Here is a 24,253-nt window from a genome sequence, read left to right on the forward strand (position 1 = left end):
ATTAGTTGATGAGAAACTAATGAGTTTGTTTCTGCACGGAGAATTCCAAGTCCATTATAATTTCTAACTAATTGACTTTGATGTTTTAAGGCGTCTAATTGCTAAATTGATGATCGTACACGGCACGGCCGGTCTAATTACACGAATGCGCGTATGCACGCAATCTGTGTTTTAATATTTCATACTAATAATAATTGTACTTATATTCTCGTATTTTTTATCTACTGTATTACTTACCTCCCATGACCCATTTCTTTCGCCACAATTGCATGGAGTCTCATTGGTCCGGATGTAAATTTTGTTATTTACTTAACAGAGATAATCGATATACTCTCTTAAATAAAATCGGTGTATTATCACTGATAAGCAGTGGTTTCAGATACAAGTATGGCACTAAAAACAGTGACATCTCACTCGAGAAAGATCAGTTGCAGTGATTAATTTTTCAATAAAATTGCATCGCCATAATCAGTAATTCGAAAGATGGAGGAGCAAAATGCGAGTGTTTCACTGATTTTCGGTGAAATCTTGTCACTGCTTTAATCAGTAACATTTTCAGATTAACAGAATAAATAATTTATCGAAGGTAAAATAAAAAAAGGTAAAAATATTTTTCAATATTTATATATTTTTATTTTGATTAATCAAGACTTGGGGGTTGTAAATTAATTATCTAACGTGATGAGAATGATAATAATCTTATCAGTCCTGGAAAGAAACGATGAACGTCCAACTTTCTACATCCTTTTCAATATGGTTACCCAGCGATTCGGCCGTCTTACTACGGAATGTGGGAGAGGGGTTGCAACGACGGGGTCGGCAACAACCCTAAGCGTTCCTTCGGCTTTACACATCGCCGTGTCTTACACTAGATCGCTGTACGGTCGGAGAAGGATAGGGGAAACGGGCAAGAGAACTGAGCATGGCGGCTGAGTATAGTGTGGATGGTTTGGATCGATGAGAGAAAGCCGCCGGTCTGATTGGCGGGGCCGCGGGGGCGGAACAGGACGTAGCCAATGAACGTGGCTATCCCCGACATATAGTGGTTACGAAATCACTGATTTTTACGCTCGGCGCCCGTCCACTTCGGCTCCGTTGTAAATATCATAAATCGGATAGCCACAATTTAGATATCGCGTTATCAGACCCGCCGAGATAAGTCGACCCGATATTTACGCGATCGACGCACCTCGCGATGTAAATCGTCGCGAGGGAAGATGAATACGAGAAGAGACACAGTTCTTTCTTTTTATTTTTTATCTCATATCTTAAAACTTATAGTCTCTATAAATAATAATGGCTTCCAGATTATTTCGCGTCTCTTCTCTTTAACAAGTGCATGAAAGAAGTAGCTTTTGGTTTAACGCGTACATTGCGGAGCGTACAGGAAAAAAAAAAAAAACTATAGACATATTACTAAATTATTCCGCTACTCTTTCCGTGCGTCACGTGATGAGTGCCGATTGTCAGATAGCGACAAAACGTGACCAACGCGTATTGATTCAGGTGATAATTCTGACATATATCTTGCATTATCTACTGTCGAATTAGCATAGTATCATTAAATCACGGAGAAAGGAAAGATAAAGTATTATGCGAAGTACTATACTGCTGTCAAATATCGGTATTGTTGTTTCGAAGCTGTAATAACTTTGTTCTCGACGAATAAAAAATGTCAAAGTATATAAAAAATTCAATTATTGTGAAAAAAATATTTTCATAATGAAGAAAAGTTTTTTAAAAGAAAAATCTTCATGTGCTTTTGGAAGAAGTAACGTGTCAAATACTTTAAATACTTTCGGCCGTACACTTTGCGTGAATACTGAATGAGACTACCGTGTGATTTATAGCGTTTTCATTGTTTATGCAACAACGTTAGCTAATGAAATTTTTACGCGATAAAGCGCCACATTTGTTTATAGACACAGTCTAGACAAAAAAAAACTCGATGAGGGTTCGGTGTCTCGCCGTCGAGTAAAGCTATCTTCGGTGTCATAGGTACGCAATAATTGATGATTATTCACTGATTTAACAGTCTCCTTGACAGGCAACTGTTGAACTCTCCGTCTGACCTCAACGCTACGACTTCGGCCATTGATCTCGCGAAAGCAAGAGTTGTCAATTGCGTCGACCCGAATTTTAACGTCGTGTCGCTCTCTTCTTATGCTTTTAAATGATACGAGGATACACGTGTCGCGACAAGAGCTACTGTTTCTATCGCGATGCATAATTCAATTCAATGCCAATCTATTAATGGTCATCACAAATGTGAAGTCCAATTCTAATTAAATATGCATTATTAAATATGGAAATATAAAATGATTTGTACAAACACAGCAATCAATTGAAAAAAATTTTATAAGATCACTATCTATACACTATTTAAAAATTTGAATAAGGCAAACATACTATATTTATTTTCAGCAGAAGATCTCCTAAATGACTTAATATATATCTATTAAAATAGAAACGAAAAGCTAACTAACATTAAACCGACTTAAGGAAAGCGATGTTACGCATGTAAAGCAAACGTTATCTTATTCACACTTAAAATCGCATGTGAATTTCAGGGAGACGCGATTTCGAGATATTTATTACAGTTTTATTAACATTCGTCGGGAAGTGAAATAATATTAGAAGCGAGACGAGAAAGCGCGACGTCGCTGATCGCACAAGAGCAATGTCCGAAATTTGTCAGAATCACATTAATTTATTCCGCGTTTCGTTGGCGCGACTGTAGCGAAATGTCGTTTCTGAAGTCGCTTAATCGGGTTTCGCATTGAGAATAAAAAAAGAAAAATTGCCGCGGAAAGAGTTAACGGGAAAGGCTACGGTGGGATAGCTGCGAGTCGGAGAGAGGGAAAGAGAAAGAGTGAAATAGAATATTAAATTAGGAAATTTCATAAATTCTCTTTAGCGATCTCTTAGACGATTCGCGCTTCAAGACCCGTGTTTTTCGCCTGAAATCGTAATGAGCCTCGTCAGCTTGAATCTACATAGTTACCTATCTGTTCCATATTTTGCGCGACGACGGCGCCGGCGCCGGTTTCTTTTCTTTTACTCGAACGTATTTTACATCCCCTCGTTCATACTGCGATTAATTCCGGGGAAACAATGTTGAGTGATCAAACAAGAGTTGAGAGAAATTAATATTCGATCGATTATATCCGTGGAAAAATTTCAAATAAATAATAACTTGAATAAATTATTATTGATTTTGTTATCGAGTAAAATGCAGATATAATGCAGATTTTAAAATAGAAAATAAGAAAGAAAAATAAATATAAGAATAACGGAAAGACGACGGTCTGAATGTTAAGAGTTAATTGTACTTTTTCTAATAACGCATATTTATATATAAATAATTTCAGAATTTCAAACAAATGTCTCTTCCAAATAAGCAAAAGAATTTATTTTTTATTCAAAATGCAAGATATCTTTTTTATTTCGCCTTTTTTCTATTAAAAAAAAAAAAAATGCTTTTCTTATTTTTCTTCTATATGTCGTAAAGAAAAAAAAGAAATTTACTTTGCACAAGTTATCGATAATGATGAATCGCGAGGAAACATTCTCCGAGAATATTGCTAGAAAGTACGTAAGATTCCTCGTGGAAGTTTCGCCGGTAATTATCTAAAGTTACCAACGGCTACGAGTCAAAGTGTGAAGTCGTGTTCGAAGTCTTTCTGCACTTCAACGCTCCTTCGCGCCAGTTAATAACAAATGAGCCGGGCTGTGAGCCCCTCACTTTTGTTATAATCGGAGACACTTGCCCTCGCACAGTTACCGTCTACCATTCTCCATTATTCAGTGAATTCATTTGTAGCGTTCTAAACAGCCAACTTATATCTCTCGCTTCCTTAACGTTTTTGCTGCTTTTGCATTTAACGCCAACTCTCTATAGAGCTCTACAGAGCTATCAAAATTATTGTACCGAAACTTTTCAGCTTTAAAATTTTCTACTTAGGAAAGTCATTTGCTTTATTATAATAAATACTCACTTTCACGTTCCTGTAATTAATAACACTTCTATTTTTGAAACAATATATTTGCCAAATATTTTTAGAAATGCCCTAAGTTGCACAAACGTTTTCGAAGGAAAAACATTATTTGTTGTTCGTAGAGATTAGCGTTATTTTCTATAACCATCGAGTCTACTGTTTTATTTTAACGTAAAACTCAAAAATTAATGGTTTTTAAACTTTTTCTTATTTTACAAGTTTATAAGAAAGATATATTTAATCGAAGATTTTTTTCTCATTAAAAGAACCGTTCGGCACTTGCGTTTTCCCCTCGCGCTGCGAGAAACAATGTTCGATAATTTTTTTTTTTTTATCCGTCCATTTGGCGTCACGCAAAAAAGGGTTAAATTTCCGATATATTCGCCGCCATACCATCCAATCCAAAGCATCAGTATGATCCACCGGCGCACACATGGCACAGCAGTTGATTTACAATCGGTCGCGGGAATTCGCTTGATAATCAAACGAGAGTTTCGGATTGGATTTGTACGGCGCGTTGCACTGTCTCTCTATATATGCGTATATTCGGGCCGCGCTGCGCATGCAGCGCGCACCCACACGCACACGGCACATCGTCGGTCATGTGAAGGAAAATCAATTAGCCGGACAAACTGATTCGACTGCGTCTGTTTACTCGTGCGAGTCCGCAATGTGTTTCGCCTCGTAGCACAAGCGCTTCCGCCGCACACGCGCGCGCACTTACAAAATATATATATATATATATATATATATATATATATATATATATATATATATGAATGTACGCACACACCACATATACACATGCAAAGAACGAATAAAGCGAGACTTGCACGCGTGGTGTAGCTCTTGTATACGCGACGCAATATCGGATTTTTGTAACCGTAGCTCTGATGCACCGAGAAACACAGGCACGCGTATATGTGCATGCATCCGTGCGCAGATACATATTTTAATATATATATGCAAGCGTGCGTAAATTTAAGAGACGGCGTTATACAGTTGGCGGTGTCTAATGCGCTCTAACATGCTGCGTAAACGTATTATCCTTGTTCGGACAATTCGGCTTCTATAACTGATATGTAATATTCGATTCATTAATATATCTATAATCCATTTTGGATGATCCCTCTTACGCGGTTGAGAAAATTTAGCAAGAAAGGAGATACCTATTTTCCTAAATGCCAATATATGTTTAAAGACTTTAAATACGCTGAATTAAATTAGATAATTGTCGATTCTTTGCGTTTTTCAAAAATGAAAATATCGCTATCAATGTATGAAACGCTCCTTTTTATCACAATTATTTAAAAAATTATTTAAAAATAAATTATTAAAAAATTTTTTTAACGTCTGCTCTATAACGTTTATACTTCTACAGTCTTTTAATAATCGATAATATTATTTATATATTTTTGAAATTTACACCATAATGATGTATAGCATCTCGAACAATATACTACTATAGTTTATTAAATATTTCTGTAACATTTGTGAAACGTCAAATTTTTCAAAATATATTTCGATGTACAAAAGAAATATTAATAGAATTTAGAAAGAGAAAATATTTTTTGTATTTCTGGTATCATTTTTCTTTTTAATGCGCGATACATATATAAATTTCCATATTTCTATTCATGTTATCAGTTATCAAGAAATATTAAAGCTAAATTACATCGCGTTGATAACGGTAATCATAGTCTAAGTGTCAGCCGAATATTCTTATCAAATCTTCGAGATACCTCATCCAAAATGTCAAATGACCAACATCGAATTATAGGATATCTTGTTCAAGTGTCAAACGGATGACAGTGAATTGGGCGACGGGATAAGATTCTTAATGAGATTCTTTGACGATCGTATAAAAATGCGACAGTGATATTCACCGTATATTTTCATACTTTTCGCAATAATTAAAATTTCAATTGCAAATTGTCACAACTCCAGTTAAGATACCATGTTAAATAATTTCATTTAAAATATAATTTTTAAAGGTTTCATCTATGAAATATTTCCCGCTCGTTTGTCCCGATGAATATTTGACAATCGCGCGACGAAGCGGCATCGATATCCGCCGAGACGAAAGATGACAAATGACTGAAAAATCATGTCAAATGCACGTTAAGCGGCATGTATATCTGCAATCGAAGCTCGATGATATATCGTGCGTATACGTCGAACCTAAGTATCATCTTGCATACACACATACATCGGGAGACGTGTGACACGTTAATAAAGTATGTCGCTTCGGAAGAGTGATGTATTCATATTAGTCTCGGTGCCCAGTAATGACATAATCATTGTCATCGAGAAACGCGCGGGCGCGCAGAATTGGCCGACGCTTTAATAAGGACGATATTGAATTACCTAGTTCTGCGAGCGAATCCTAAAATGACTCATTTAATTTGCGACGGCGTCGCGACGCCGGTATGCCCTCATTCTGTCAATCTCTCTTTCGGCTTCGCTTTAAATATAATATAAATGTATAGTTATATATATATATATATATATATATATATATATATATATATATATATCGTATGCAATTGTCACGTGCGTATCCTGCGCGGTGACAAAATCGGCACAAAAATAAACTATGCAGATCAGATAAATATTAAGTGCCGTTGACATGTAAATGGCGTATGTTCGATTTCCATTCGGTTGAAAATATTTTTCGACTTCGTTTATTAGCCGTGTATTGAGATCTGTTACCGTTGGAATTGGCCGCGTGACATCTCTTGTCGAAACACAGATCTCCTAAGAGAGAGGATATACATATTTTCAATAATGCAGTCCGATATTAATTCCATTTTCGCGCATGTTATATCGCGTATAATACGATATTCTCGCAGATATGGCAATAATATGTTATGATGCTTATAATTTGTTGCAAAGTAAGACACACGGAGAGCATGAGAGTTTTAGTTTCAAGTAGAAACAAGACTGAGTTTAAAAAATATATATGTATATGTAATATTCAAATCAAATATAAAGGACATAAATAAAAATTATAATCTGTTACGCTATAATTTTGAAAACTGTATATATTAATATTAATATTAAATATATATATTTTGATCAAGATAAAATAATAACAAAATTTAACAAATAACATTTATTTAAACGTATTCGAAGAATCGGCTTAGACGTTTAATATGCTTTTCGTTTTTCTTTAGTTTAAATTTTCGTCTGCGCTGCCATTTCTATGTGAAAAGAGAGAAATATATTTATCATTATTTAAAATTAAAAAAAAAAAAAAACTGATTTATAATATATTCTATACACGATGAGAAATGGCATTTTTTTCATTTTGCAGAGTCGTATATTGGAAGATGCATCCATTATGTGCAATTCTTGGTCACCGAGGCATAATGTGAGTACACACGCTTTTTTTATTTTTTTTTTTTAAATTTTCTCCTATGCACGTAATTAGAGATTGATTCGACCCACGTGATGATAAAAAACTATTATTAATAATAATAAAATTCATGCACACAATATGTGCTAATCGTTTCATTAATTATAAACTTATCTAGATGACGTGAAGAACTCTTGGACGAATTAATTCTATCTTTACGAAATGGGAGACAGATCGCCATGATATAATTTTAAGAACAATTCAATTATTTGAGATGTTCTCAGACGAAACAATGTAATTATATCACGTGCCATCTGTCCAATTAGATGCATAATTGTATGACAATTTTGTTGCACTGTATTCTTATCATACATATATAGCAATATTTTAAATTTAACAAATGGGAAAAATTTCAATATTTATATTTATATAGTTGTATTTTAATTCATTATACTATAATTAGTGTCGTCCGTTTTAAAAATATATTATATATATTTCTAAAAATATTACTAAAATTAAATAATATTATTTTTATACCGATACTTAGTAAAATATACATACATCAAATTCTATCATAATATTTATATAGTTTTCATTATTGAATAGAAATATAATACAATCAAATATAGGATGTATAGATTGATTACAATTTTACTCTCTGGAGAAAAAAAAAAAAAAGGTAATGAGAGAAAGAAGACCGGAAGAAAGTAAAAAAAAAGAAGGCGTGAGAGAGAAAGATTATGAGACTGTTGCTGTATACGAAATGTCCCATAATATTTATGCTTTACGGAGCCACGTAGTTACGGTGGTCGGGCTCGCATAAACTCGCTAACTCGTGGTTACGATTATGGCCAGTAGTAAATTGATTATTTAGATATACGAGATGAGAGGCGATGCAGGATAGTCGGAGTGCCGTAAAAAGAGCTATGTGTCGCTTATGCCCAACCGCGAATGCAACAGATGCAAGCCCCGCAGCTGCGCCAAACGTCTGAAAACGCGCGTTTCTTGTCCGCCCGTTCGTATTTTCCACCAGCGACGGACGTTCTCGTACACGAGATTATTATTTCTACAATCAACGTACGTCCGTGTAATCGTGTATATACATTTATAGCGATTTACGAGAACTATCCATCGTATAAATCGATAAAGACAAGGAAGAGAAAAGAAGAGAGCGATGCATATATTGGGATATACGCAGTAATAATAATAAAAAATATCAAAACAATGCCCAACAACAATGTACAGGAGAAGCACAACGACAACCGAACAGAGGAAGTGAAAATCGATAATGCATATTTGACAACCGGGGTAAATGCGAAGGGATAATGCAACGCGACGTTATCGATGTCGCGGCGCAAAAAGATGCAAATATATAATAATATTAGCGACAATAGGTTAATATTAACGGCGTAAAGGGAGGGTGACGTTATAACAGCGGTATTATAAATCGATGATACCCGCGGCGGCGACGGCGACGGCGGCGGCGGCGGCGACAGCGACAGCGACGGCGATGGGGTCGGTGTCGCGTCTGCGCTACCAAACAAAACTGAATTTGATGATCCTTATAGAGCCAAAACCCGGCGCGCGAATATAATGTTCTTTACTCTAGACGGTAGGTACTCCGCCATGCAAGTGATAATTTGAACAGACTCCCCGTTTTCGTGTCAGACGTCAGATTTTCTGGTGGATATTACTTATTCATGCGTCAGACTCTACTCCGTGATGTAGGTTATCGGACGGAAATAACGTAATTGTCCCAATTTGCGATATCCGATAGCCGACGAGTCCGAGCGCACCGACTCTGCATTTGAATCGAGAGAGTGTAAGCGCGCACGAGAGAGAAAAGGAGGGACACAGACAGACAGAGAGAGAGAGAGAGAGAGAAAGAAGAGGAGGAGAGCTAGGTTGATCGCTAATTAATCTCATATACGGACAGATACGTAATTGAACCGCACGCCGCGCCGCGCGTGACGAGATTTATTTTTTTATTCGCTATTGATGCGCTTCTCTCTTAGTATTGATGTCGATGCTATTCGTATCTTATCGAACGCGACGGACCCTGCTTGGGGCCGACGTTTATCGATCGAATTCCACGGATAAGCTCTTGGTGCCGACTAACCGCTTGGCTCAGACACGGCTGGGCTTTAATTGCTAATTGATTTTATGCACACACGCTTGGCGGTTTGCCATGTGTATGATATTGATAATGTGTCCGGGCGACATCTAATTTTGCATTCGTCTGCGCTTCGAATGTAATAAATTAAAAGAATTGATTTTCTGGGAATGCGTTTTCCCGGGGAACAAAACTGTGTCTCTCGATAGACAAAACAATTTCTGCGCATCTGATACGGCTGAATTATTCACGATAAACGCCGCGCCATGTAATCGGCTTAGTTTGCTTTCGCGCATCGAGAAAGATACACCCGAATTATATTTGTTTTGGAAATTATGAATACGCTATAAATTTATATCTTCTTCAAAATAATTAATATAATATAATGATTAATAAAAGTTTCTCTCGCGAGAGACAGTATTAATATTCGTCTATTTGCATCAAAACGAGATTAATATTCTGATAGATATCGTTTGTTCGAAAATAATATTATTTGACGCAAATAAAATTTTCAGAAAGATCTAAGTAAATTAATAAGCGCCGTTCATTTCCTGGTTCGCTTTTCAAGTCACCCTCTTAAATCCTGAGGCTACCTGACGCTCGATCTTCCGCATGAACCTGCGCTAGGCCCCACCTTGTTATCAGTTATGTTATCCACTTAATCTCACACCCGCCGTCTTCTCTCGGATAAATTACACGGAGGGACCGTAGGGTCTGATAATTCAATTGTAATTGGCTAATCCTCATAATACTTTACTTCCAGAAGACGTATCCTCGCCCGCTCTGGGGTCGGCGGCGTCGAAAAATGACTCTATTAACCGCGACGACGTAGAGAATCGCGCGAAGGGGAAGAAACTTTGCTAAACAACAACGGGAAGTGTTAACTATGTGGCTAATAAGAGCAATCCGTATCCTCGGTAGTTTCGTTAAGCTACGTTCACAATATATATATATAAACATCTTATTAAATTAATAAATAATGCACAATTTCTTTATTTTCTTTTAAATGATTGCAAGTACAAAAATTAAAAAAAAAGAAAAAATTTAAAAAATATTTTTTTTTTTTTTTAAATAATCATAATAGTCACGTATTAGTGGAGTATGAACTAAGCGATGTGACACACTGTGATTAATTCCTGATCCTAAATAAATAAATTCGCTGTACGTTAATTAATTAATTCAGCTTAACATGTACAAGAGACGCATAGAGATAAAGGAAATAATAAAATGTGAGAGATACTTTAGGATCTTTCCAAGTCTACAAGAGTAACTTCGATTCTCTCCCTCCTCCCCCTACAATCTTATACGTACATCCACGTATGTGCACGCGCGAAGATCGAGTGACTATTGTTCAAGTGTTACGTTAAAAGAGGGTCCATTGCCCCTTAGCTGTGAATCGTGATTTATCGTCCTGCTAATGTTTCGATTAAGTAGCACGTCCGCGTGAAAAACGTCGTCATTGAGTGCGGCTCTCACTGCGGGAAGTTACCACATACATTAATATTTCCGTGTGAGAACATAGTTATTTCATTCGTATTTTGACACGTGCAACATATACTTAATTATAGCAAATCGTTTTAGCAAATTATTTTTAAACTTATTGCCTTCTGTCATTCTTTTTGATAATCAAATCCGAATAATTTCTGTCACATTCGATTCTCATTGTGTAAGACTTTATGAAAATAATATATAAAAAAGATTTTTTACAACTTTTAGGGATTAAAATGATGTGTAATATATAAAAAACAAGTATATAACAATTTATAAATCTATGAAAAAAAGCTTCTTATTGCAAATCAAATATAAATAATTTATACGTGACTTAAAAAAAAAGAAAAAAAAATTTTTTTTGCAATTAATATCTCTATTTTGCTTTCATTCTAAATATTCTTCTCTGTCCTCGTCCGAGTATAAAATTATTTTATATATGATATAATTATTCAATAATAGACATATTTTTTGTGACAAACAATATTCTCGTCATTCCGTAACATTCCAATGTACATGTAATATAAATTCTGATAAAAATACGATCCTGTATTTCGTTATGAGAAAATATGGCAAGAGAAAGAGAGAGAGAGAGAGAGAGAGAGAGAGAGAAGGAAATTTAAAGATTAAAAAGAGTGACGGCAGTTCAGCAACCTAGAGACAGTTGTGGGTAAGCCAGCCGTACCCGACGAAGACACGAGGAGTTCATAAATAATCGAAACGTTAGAACACACGCCAGTAGTTTCCGCATGAAACATTGATCGAGCAATGCGGACATTACAGGTCGTAATGAAATAAGTGAGCAGTGAATCACTTTTAGTTTTACCCGCCTCAGCCTCGGCTAACGATATTTTGATAACTCTCTCGGATTAATCTTGTGGCGCGCCCGGCAGCGTGCGATAAATAAAGAGCCACCGAAGAGGGTAAAAAATTTTTTAAAAGAGGAGAAAAAATTTTTTTTGAGCCACAAGAAAAAACTTTTAAGAAAATCTAAAGTTTTATTAGATAAATCTTTAAAATAGACTTCTAGTTACTTTGTGGTTTCCATGAATATAATGTATAGCATATATATATATATATATATATATATATATATATATATATATCGTAACAAAATTTTGTATTTGCGATTTTGAAGATCGTTAGTAACATCATTAGTATCAATAGTAGTACTATACATATTATATTAGTGAACGCAATATATTAATCATTGTTAGACGACAACGTCATGCGAATTCTAAAAACTGATAATCATACATATTTTAACCGGAAAACATGGATGTCGCGGAAAGATATATACATAAATATTCTTAAAAATTCGATATTTCTATTGTGGAAAATATTCATCAAGCTTTTTTATCAATTTTCTTTCTGCATTAATGACAAAATCTTTTATCTATATTTATAGTAGTAAATTCTATATCATATTGTAAAATTTATTTTTTTTTTATTTGAAAATTCTTTTATTCAATTAAGAGTTTACGCGACATTATTATCGAATTACCGCCGAAATGAAAAACTAATACAGACAGAAGATCTATCCGTTTCATCTCGTGTATAAAATGTATATATAATATTGCGTATAAAATTATATCATATAAAATTATATTATAAATTGTATCCTTTATTTTTATGTTAAATATTATATAATAATATAAATGATGTTATATATTTCCTTGAAATGTCATATTAACGTTAATTGGCAATCACATTTCGTATTAATATTAAAAGATTCAGATTTTGTGTTCGATTTAGGTTTAAAAAAATGCCTTCACGTTGAAAACGGCTTCAAAGGCATGTTATAAGTTATATACGGCTTATAACCGCGATATTCTTCGAACGTAGAACGAACCTAGTAACATGTCGCACAAGTGACAGATGTAGTTGATGCGAAATGTCCCATATAATATCGATCAGCACGGTGTACAGGCAAGTCTAAGTGATATGAGACTATGAATGTAATGTATAGCTTTCATTAAGATATCCTCTTAGAGGAGTCGTTTTGATCAATAAGGAAGAGTATAGGTGATAACAAATTGGCTGCAGCCACAGTTGACGCGTGTACGGCAATCGATATTAAGTTACGCAAATTGAATTAACGCATTAATAGAAATTCATCGTGAACAATTCAACGCATATGATGTATTTTTTAAGTGGTATACGTATTTATATTATCGATCAAAAGAAAGATATACAATATCAAAAATAATAAATTATTGGAAAACTGGAACTAAAACACTATGCGAGCAAATAAAACGACTTTCTCTTTTTCTTTTTTGAACAAAATAATATGCAATTCGAACCTCGAGCCGAAAAACAAACAACAAAAATCGAAAAATGAAGAAATTGATTGAAAATAAATAAAAAAAAAATGATAACAATATATGAAACAATATATATATATTTATATTTTTTTTTATATACGAAATTCTTTTTACATCGACGGATTGCAAGGAGGAAATTTTGGCGAAGCCCCCTCACGCGCATAACGCGCCATGAAATGAAATCACACCCCGCCCCTCTTGTTATCCCGTTTCGCGTTGCTCATAAATTTCGCCGTAGCGTAGTTTAAGCTATTTTCGTTACCATTAAATGTTGACTTCGCCGAGGGGGACCGGATCTCTCCAAACACGCGAAAGGGAGAATCAGGATGATCCCCCACCCTCCGGCTCGTACGAGTTTCGCCGCCGATACTGACGAATATATGTCTGTCCACCGTCCCCGGGGAGACTCGGTCAAGTATCCATCCTTTGGATCGATTCCAGTGTAACGAATGAATTTGATTACCGAACATTATAGGGCATGTGTACGCGCTAATACAGTGACGTTACCGGACTCGAGGGGATCGTAACTTAATGCCCGTTTATCCGTGCAAATATCGCCGTTTTTCCAATTATACACATCACTTTGCGCCGAAATTATTGTACACGCAAATCCCATCTGTATCTTTAACATCGAGAATCTCGGCATTAATTATGCCAAAAGCCATCAAAAAAGTCGAATGAATTATTTTCGGTCTTATATGAGCATTATTTCGCGTTTTTTTTTTTTGCCACTTTTCCGTCATATGCCGGACAATTTTCCGAAACTGTTAACTATACTTTAAGAGCGTATTCTATTCATCTCAAGGCTGAAAAAAAGTCATATATAGATCCGGAAATGTTCCCTCCGCAAGTTACATAAACGCTCTTTCCACACGACACATGTTCGCAGTTCACACGACGAGTAAATGTATTTTGAACGTTTTCTTCAAACTTGTAACCCTTTATGAGACCGCGTTTGTAACTTATGGGTTCGGACAAACTTGCCTTCGAAAGAAAGTATTTCAACTATTGAATATAAAGTTTATATGTAATATAACATCGACAATTAGATCTATTTTATACTCGCAATTTTTTGCAGTTTTCCATCTTTACTTTAAAAAAGTATTACAATACGCGTCGCGCCCGTTAAATATTTTTTAGAAATTTCAAACAGATATAATCGTCGAACACTATCATCTCAATTTACAATTAAAATTTTAATCAAACGTATATAAAGATAACTTTAAATAATAAATATCTTGTTATAATATCTACCTACTAATATGTCATACATTGCTTGAATCAATATCAGCTAATGGATATTAATACTCGTTGAGTAAAAAAGTTTTATGCTTTCTTTATTTGTTCAATTCATGCGATTGCTAATCAAATTTGCATAATTCAAGATAATGGAGAATTCTGGGAAATGCTTTAATGTGCAATCTAAGCGATAGAAATGTTTTCGGAGTTGGAAAAAAAAAAAAAACTCGGAAAATGCTAACGTCTCGGATAACAAAACTATTTTCGGAATATCGATCGTACAGCCATGTTGCCATCCGGTACATAAACTCGCTGTTGCCCAGACAACGCGTCGAACGGATTAAATTCAATAAGAATTTATATTGAGAATGACAGCGACTATCATTATAATTGTCATGTTTACCAATGAAACGCTTGCAAATTATAATTTGCCTCTCTTTTCATATGTTCTTATTTTCTGATTAAAAGAATAATTAATAAACAATAACAAAAATGGATTTAGTATCTGAAAGCTGTGTAAAAAAAAAAAAATCTTTTATAATTCAGCATTCAAATACTTATTCACTTGTGAATAAAAAATTGTAAAAGAAAATTTCCATTTACAAATCAAAAATAATTATATACGGTATTTTTTTAGACAAAGTGATAAAAGAAAAGCTCAAAAATAAATCGCAAAAATTAAAGAAAAATTTAACAATTATGCAATAATAGAGCATACCGTTATAACGATCAATTAATAGTTAACGGTATTATTTTTAATGGAAATACGATATACTTTGCGTTTCAGGGTGATCTGTTTAGTGGCTTGAATAGCGGTTTGCAAGACGGCTTACTTTCAAGAGCAGAGGCTTTGGCAGCAGATTTGGGGAAGCACAACGCCGGGACGCCGATGCCACTGAAGCACGATCCCGTGTCTGTGTATCATCACGGAGCACACATGCCCACCCCCCATCCAAATAACCGGCCACATCATCAGGTACAATCACACCTCCTTGTGAGTCTGCATTTTGATATACTATTCTATCGTATTAAAAAATAAACTAGAGGTATAAACTTTGCTCCTCAATAGAACTCCATAAAATTTATATGCATATATGTATATATATATATATATATATATATATATATATATATATATATATATATATGTATGCATATCTTGATATATATTTTTTTATTTACTATTAGATATCATAACTACAGTGAGAGAATAATGTAATAAAAAGAAAAAAAATTATAAATGTAAAAATAAAATTATCCATATAGAACGATTATCGCAATAAAGGTGCCCCCTTCTCGCCGCCCCAGCGCGTTGCCATTTCGTAAATCATCCCCCGCACGCATCCATAAAATGCAACGAATCCAACGGTCAGAGTTAAAATCGTTGCCAATAATTAATTATGACCGGCAATTAATTTTGGATTCATATTTAATCGGCAGATTGAAAAATTTAATTTACGCAGTTTATTTGTTAATATCGCGGACAATGCAGACAGCGATTTTAATTTCCCCCGCTCTTTAATGGTTAATAAGCCGCGTTATATTTATTACTGTTGTCGTGTATTCGTAACCGCGTGCAGTTTTAGCGACATGATTATGCCGCTTAGAAACGCGCGCCGCCTCTCAATACACTGTGTACAATCTCGCAGCAAATTGCATTTCAATTTGTTGCCCCGCAGTCTACCTTATGCTAATCTGAGCAATCTGATGCCGATGAATGAATACGGGGGAGGGACGACGTCGAGCAACCAACGCGCATCGACCCGGAATGATCTTCTCAAATGTAAGGGGCGGCATGTTGGCGCTTATGCTGTATACATATATATATATATATATATTATCTCCGTGTCGCGACGGTGTGCTTGTAATGCCCCCGCGATGAATTCTAAGGGTACGGGACCCGTGTCTGCGGTATGAGGGTTCGAGACGGGTTTTGCTTAACTTTTCTCGTATCGGCCACCCGCGGATCTGCGTATGTGATTTCATCTGTTATAAATCGTCTCTCTCCCGACTCCTCGACGCTTTCTGAGATACAAATTGCTCAGAATTTTATAATTCGTGTGTATTTTTTTTCTTTTTTTTTTTTTTCCTAGCTTTGCAAAGTTTGATGCTATTTTCTAAGATGATGTTTCCCGAAATCAATTCTATAATTTTCATCATGGAAACGGACTAAATTGAAAATATTTTCATGAAATTTAAAACTGAAAATTTTTGTTCACATGCGATTATCTTTATTAATATGCAAATACAACAATAAGATAATGGAAATTGATAATTTCTTTTGTTTTAATATGTACGATTTCATTTATAAATCAATTTCGAGAACTTTACGTTTTTTGAGTGTTGTATAAATGATTCTCCATTTCACATGCAGTGGCTAGAAAAGCCGAGCTTATTCAATTACAATTTCACACAACAATAATAACATCAAACTATATACCGTGACGTTTAATAAATATGATTTTCGAGAAAGCATGTACGAGTATACAAAATGTAGAAAATGTAACAAAAATCGATAGGAGAAAGAGAGAGAGAGCAATAAAAAAACAAAAAAAAAAAAAAAATCGCATGATTTTAGACTCACGATATATATCAGAAAAGAAAGACAGAGATAAAAACAGCGTGGAGCTGACGCAGCGTGAAGGGATCGGGAGAGAACAACAAGAAGAGTGGAAAAGAAAAATTAGGGGGTGAGGTGGGCAATAGAGCAAGGAGAAAGAGCAAAACATAGAGGAGTCGGCTAACCCTACCATCGTGTCAGCGTAATGATGAAATATTGCGCGGGTCTCTTGGGCCCTACACCTCGTACGCCCGTGGGCAAGCTCCCCCGCTACCCCCCGCTCCGGCATTCGCCTGTATATTTGCCGGCGGTGGTGCTCCCGACAGCATCCACCTTCTGCCTTTTCCACGCTGTCCGTGCATCCCCCCCTTGCATTTCTGATGTAACTGCGCTATCCTATAGTACACCACCGTCGACCGAAACCGTGCCATCCAGTTAGCTCGCTATACTGCCGTTCTCATGAGAATAGATGATGCGCGTGTTGTGCCTTACGCGTCTATGTATGTGTGCAAGCCGGCGCCCCGCGAGATTCGTGTATAAGCGCTTATGTATGTATACGTGAGGTAATGGGCCGGGTTATGTGCGAACGACGCGGATATTTTTGGAGTAGTAGATTTTAACGGTGTATATATATATATATATATTTTTTTTTTTCGCTGGTATCGCGTATATTACGAACTGTCCGAACGTGGACCGCCGTCGCAATCCTGTATATATCCAAAACTGAGAATAATTAATGTAACCGGATGTAAACAAACGAGAGGGGATTAGATCGGGATTGAAAAGGATGTGTACAATGCTTGATAAAAATGTTCCGGTATAAACGCACACGCGCGGAAATGTTTCCTGAAAAATTTATTCATGAAAGGATTCGCGTATCATTATAGGAGTTATATTTAAATAAATGCGAATATTTAAATAAATGCTTATTCATTTAATTCCTTATGTTTTTTTTTATTATTATATAAGTACATTTAAATATTATTATATTAGTTATAAATTTTGATATATTTTTTATTCATCTACATCGTTTTTTTTCTGTTTTTCTTTTTTTTTTTTTAATGAAAAAATATGATCATTTTATAATAAAATTTGTATATAATCGAATTTATTTTATCAATTGGCCTTTGTCGTGTAAATTTTCGTCAAATGAGTTTATTTCTGTGTGTGTGTGTGTGTGTGTGTGTGTGTATAAGGAACATTTTATTTCTGAAATATACGCGTCAACTAATTCTAATTACATGTCCTGTCCCCACGGTCGAAACCGTGGCGTCTAGTTAATTCAGTATATTCCCGTGAGACTAGATCATTTTATATGTGTAAACAAGATTGTACATGTGTACGTGATACGCATACATATTTAAGTAGGGGCAAAAGTCACAATAAATAAATCATGTATCAAAAAAAATTTATCAATTAAAATAAATTAAGCCAATAAATTGATCATACAACTCAAATAAGAATCGCAGTACATAATATTGGAATATTTCCAGAAAGACGTAAACGTGAAGATAAAAAAAAAAAAAATATAGTTTCTCTTGTCTACTACTCTGCAATTCGTATTCGCGAATACATGCGGCATGATTGAGCTTTGTAACACCCGATATTAATCTGAAGGAAGTTAATCCCAAAATTAATTGCAAGAACAAGTTAATAGCACGCCGCTTATGTAACGGCACTTTAAGCGGAGAAAAATATGAAAGAAGCTCATAAATATATAATTTCTAAAGAGTTGTGTGTGTGTGCTCGCGAAGTGCGTCCTGCATTCGTGACGACGGCCGCACGTGCTGCATAATTATGCGTGTTAGCTTGTACATATTTCCTGCTCTCTTCACCGCACTCGACCTAACTTTGCTTTTTATCCCCTTCATTCATGCCCCTTCCCTACACCCCACGATGGTGCTTCATCAAAATGCATTTCCGCAAACTCGGCAATACGATACGTATCCGGCCTTTCACCGTATTCACATTTCTACACTTCATCTTGCTTGAAAAAGAATAGCAAATAAAATTTTTCGCAAAAAATTTTTGTTAATATAATTATCTAATTATCACAATTCATTATAATTTAATTTATATCGTTATTTTTATAATATTAAATATCAGTTAAAGTAAAATTTACATGACATTTTAAAATTGCAAAATATTTTTTGCAAGCTTGCAATTGTTAATATTAAAATAATTTAATAATTAGAAAATTAATTATAAAAAATTTGTATGTCAATAAATAATTTAAAATATTTATGTGTATGTTTAATTTAGATTATATTTCCAGATATAATTAACGTTTAGCAAATATTATAAAGAATTAAATAAAATCTATTACAGATTTCCTCTTATGCTGATGTATTGTTGTTAATCATAATATTAGAGAAGTAACATAAGTAAATCGAGTATATTAATAAAAGAAAAAGCTTGAAATGTTTAAATATATAATTTCATTATATTATAGAATATCTGAAAAATAAGAGTAAATACTCGACATTCAAAAAGAAATGAAATATTAAATCTTAATATACATAAGATTTTCTTCAATTTTCCTATGTAATCTGTCAGAATTCTTGTAGTTATCATAGCCGTGCACTTCTATATCATTTTGTTGAAGAACATTTGCGTTAGTGTATCCAACAAAACTTTTCCCTACCAAAGCTTTCAATTTATCGTAAATTCTCGTAAAATTCGAGAAAAAAGAATGTGAATTTGAAAATTTCTTCTAGAAAGCACAGACATAGTAGGCATCACTCAAATCGAGTATTCTTAATTCGCGTGTTTCAGATGAGCCATCCGGGGATGGAGAGCCTCGACATGCTGGACCCAGCAAACTCGATGACGACACTAACGCCGATGTCGGAGGGCACGGGCGGCGGACCCGGGCACCACGCGGGCATCCACGGTCCATCCGTGTACGGCGGCATGAATGGCATGATGAGCCATCATCATCATCACGGTAATCTTGGCGGTGGCGGAGGTAGCGTGCCCCATCCAGCGCATCATCATCCGGCAATGGCAGCCGCGGCAGCTGCGGCGGCCGCGGCGGGTCTCCATCCCGACGCCGATACCGATCCGCGCGAGTTGGAGGCTTTCGCCGAACGATTCAAGCAACGGCGCATCAAGCTCGGTGTCACACAAGCGGACGTCGGCAAGGCGCTCGCAAATCTCAAGCTACCGGGCGTCGGCGCCCTCTCGCAATCGACGATTTGTCGCTTCGAGTCGCTTACGCTTTCGCACAACAACATGATCGCCCTGAAACCGATCCTCCAGGCCTGGCTCGAGGAGGCGGAGGCGCAGGCGAAGAACAAGCGGCGCGATCCCGACGCGCCCTCGGTATTGCCAGCCGGCGAGAAGAAGCGGAAACGCACCAGCATCGCCGCGCCCGAGAAACGCTCGTTGGAAGCGTACTTCGCGGTCCAACCGCGACCCTCGGGCGAGAAGATCGCCGCGATCGCGGAGAAGCTCGATCTTAAGAAGAACGTCGTCCGCGTTTGGTTCTGCAACCAGCGACAGAAGCAGAAACGCATGAAGTTCGCGGCTCAACATTGACCCGAGGGTGGCTTGTGACAGCAGAACTGACCGTACCAGCTGCCTGGTCTCGAGCCAAAACCCGAGCCCCTGACCGAGTTTCAGGGATGGCCGTGAGACGACGCTCCAGAACTGTCGGAGGCTCCAGGGCTTCCCTTGGACACCGTTGATGGACGACAATCCCCGAGTGACGAGATTCCGCGAATCTTCGTCGTCGGGCGAACATCATCATCGGGGATGTCCACTCGCGGGACGTCTTTCGCGGCCGCGCGAGATAAACGATGGCTCGATACCATGGGCAGATACTATCGGTGCATCGTGCTGTCACAGGCTGAGGATGAGTCGCTTGTTATCACTGCGCGTGTGTAATATGCATGTAACGCATATTCTGGAATCACCGGTTGCAGGGAACTATTCTTGACCCGTCGGTTCGCGATTCTCTTTTTCTCTATCTCTCTTTTTCTCCTAACTTTCTCTCAACTATACGATTACGTCGTCTCATCGCGCTGTGTGATGTTAAAGAGATATGTAACCGGCGCAGACATACAACTTAATGCTGGTAACGATATTTACGAACGTTTCGCGATGAACAATATCATCGTGATATCATAAATATAAATCCACATCGGATTGCTTCTTCAACGCGGACTCGACGCTAAACGAAGATTTCGTTTACAGGATGTTTTACTTTTAGATAATCTGTAATTAATTAAGGATTGACAGAAGTGACGACAAATTTCTAATCACTTTTTTTTAACAGAATTTTAGTCGAGATCCACTCATACGCGAATAAATCCGAGTACGCTCACGCGACACGATATATCTGTTTATTTCAAACGAAAATGCGCGAGAACAATTTTTGTTCGTAATAAAAAAAAAAGACGCGAATCTGCGAATAATATACGAATATAATACCGAGAAAAAACACCGATTGTTGCAATAATACATGATGCTTTCAACAGTATGATTTTTGGAAAATGAAGAGATGTGTTGGGATTATATTAGCGCTTTCTTCGTATTTTCATTTGCGTTAACAGGAAGCGTTATAGCGACGAATTCGTATTGCAAACAGTAACATTACGGAGAGACATAAATATTGCGCTTTCATTCAGGATATAATATTTATTTTAATATCTCTTTTAAGAATTTTAAAATAAAATATATATTGTAATATCTGTTTGTGAAAATTGAACAGTAAACTTTGAGATAAATTTTATATTGCAATTAATCAAAATATAAAAGTAGATAACAAGAACAGATTTAAGTATACATTGTGTATGTTTTTAAGGGATTAATTATTAGGCAAAGGAGCTGCCTATTACTTTCTTACAATATTTTCTCGTGATCCTCTAAAGTAAAAAAACTTGCACGCAGTCCGTAAAAACTACGAGTTCGAGAAACGCACCACCAACGATCGCGATAAAACAGTTTACGATGCCATTTGCCCTTCGACCCTTTCGCCGTATGACATCCGCGACCGAAATCGCCGTTTGGCGCCGATTTCACGATCATATTTTTCGCAGACGAATATGCGAAATCCTGTAATTCATGATCCAAAATAAATCCACAATAGATAAATATTTCGTAATTTTTTTTTTTTTGTTACAAAATAATCAAAATTTAATGAATTTCTATCAACTATATTTTTGTCCATAATATCGCTTCAATTTTTATAAATGATTAATTGTGACAGCGTGGCGACATTTTATATCAATACAATACAATATTAGAGACCTTTATAAAAGACCTTTAACGTGAATGTTTCATTGCACTTGCAAATTATTTATTAATAGTTAGTTATATAATATAAATAACAAATTATTCATTAATAATTAATTACAATTAAAAATATCACGCTTAAGTATGAAGAACATTTGAATATTAAAAGGACAATTTTGCAACTTGTAATTAAAAAATTTTGTTGATTTCTTTAATTATTAAAAATTAATAAGTAGAATTAAAAAGGAAAACTTTTTATATGCTTTCAGTACAAAAAGCAATAACATTTAATCGGATAATAATTATGAAATTGAAAATATCCGACCCATATTTTCATATTAATTATTAGTGCGAATATCACTGTATCGTTGACAAAATTACAATCTTCACAATTTCCATTTCTAATGACAGCCGATGACGTTTTACCTATTTGTAAGTCGATAATACATTGGAAACGTTTGTAAATCACCAGTTCACCATTGCAATAATTTACTGAGCAATAATCATTGAAGAAACAATCGATCGCCGCGAGACAATCTCGGCGGGGATGAAGACGGGAAAGAGAGAAACAGAGAAAAACAGATAGATAGAGAGAGAGAGAGAGAGAGAGAGAGAAAGAGAAAAATTTCTCGTCGTTCACTCTTTACGGACGTGAATAGCGAGGAGCAAAGATCACCAACGCGTCTTGAAAAGTACAACTCGAAACATAAAATATAAAGTACGTATTGTTATAAAGACGACGCGCAGGTATACGTCGCGCCGATGAAAAAAAGTGATATTAATCCTAATGAAGAGACGCTCAGTGCAGTGTAAACAATGAAGAGAACGAATAGCGTGCGTGTGAATGAGTGAATGTGGTGTGTGTGTGTGTGTGTGTGTGAGGAAGAACCAGAAAGGGGTTAAGATTTAGAAAAAGAGAGAAAGAGAAATAAGAAAGAGTGATGAAAAGAGTGAGTGAGTGAGAGAGAGAGAGAGAGAGAGAGAGAGAAAGAAAAAAAGAAAGCGAGAGAGAGAGGAACAAACTAACAAAGCTAAGAGAAATGTTTTACGTAGTGATATTGGACAATCAGTGAAAAGACTGTACCATATCATATTAAAGCAATACCGTAGCATGTAGTAAACGAATTAATTATATTCTGTTCGTATTTTTTAATGATCGTCCGCGCATCCGCCATGCGTCATGCGCCGACTATTTTCGTAAAATTCGCGCAGGAGGCAGAAAAAGAAGAGAAGAGGGCAAACGAAGGGGAGCCGCGGGAGGTGTTTTAATCTCGAAACCACACACATGTTCTGCTTTCAAAACCGACGATTAATATCTCCTTATCGATCCGATATCAGGGATATGCGAGGAACGACGTTTGCACGCGCGCTCGGTTTCCACTCGCGTAAGTCAACGCGTGCGCCGTGGAAACGCGCGATCTGTCAACGTGCGTGCGTCGGGGGAAAGGGTTTAGTTTTCTCGGTTCTGTTTTTCTCGATACACACCCCGCGCGATCAGCGATCTCATCGACGCGCGCGAATAATACGAAATCGAGAGAATCTCTAGTTGTATACACGCGTGTCTATCTCTCTTTTTGTTCGCCCGACGAGAAATCCGTCGTATCGCGCCGTTTTTTTGCGTGACGACAAAGAAGTTCTACGAATGCGAGATCGAAGCATCCTCCTAACGGAAGGTAAGACGCGCAGCGACTCGAATGAGAGAGAAGGGGAGAGCACGCGGTCGGTTTCACGCGACCGTAATAGCTCGGTTGTAAATCGCGATTGTTAGAATAAAATGCGCGATATTTTCTAAAGTTGGATACACGCGATAGAGACTCGTTTCACGTAACTGAGAACGAGTATTATATCTTAAACATTAATTTCGTCTCGATAGAAAAGTCTCGAAAAAATTTTCAAGTCACACAGATCCAATCTAGGTACTACTTGAAATCATTT

General features: G+C 36.2%; 2 protein-coding genes across 5 annotated transcripts in view; one reads left to right on the forward strand and one right to left on the reverse strand.

Annotated features, from left to right (window-relative positions):
- The window catches only part of LOC126852784 (inhibitory POU protein), a 38,898-nt gene extending 18,278 nt beyond the window's left edge, over window positions 1-20,620 (forward strand). The window contains exons 2-4 of the mRNA XM_050597944.1: window positions 7,315-7,371; window positions 15,308-15,514; window positions 19,856-20,620. Of these exons, the coding sequence (XP_050453901.1) occupies window positions 7,315-7,371; window positions 15,308-15,514; window positions 19,856-20,620 (1,029 nt within the window). The remainder of the gene's footprint in view (window positions 1-7,314; window positions 7,372-15,307; window positions 15,515-19,855) is intronic.
- Window positions 1-24,253, reverse strand: part of LOC126852778 (beta-galactosidase) — a 108,201-nt gene that overhangs the window by 53,952 nt on the left and 29,996 nt on the right. The window lies entirely within an intron of this gene.

The sequence above is a fragment of the Cataglyphis hispanica genome, chromosome 11 (genome assembly GCF_021464435.1).
Source record: "Cataglyphis hispanica isolate Lineage 1 chromosome 11, ULB_Chis1_1.0, whole genome shotgun sequence".
NCBI classification, from domain to species: domain Eukaryota; kingdom Metazoa; phylum Arthropoda; class Insecta; order Hymenoptera; family Formicidae; genus Cataglyphis; species Cataglyphis hispanica.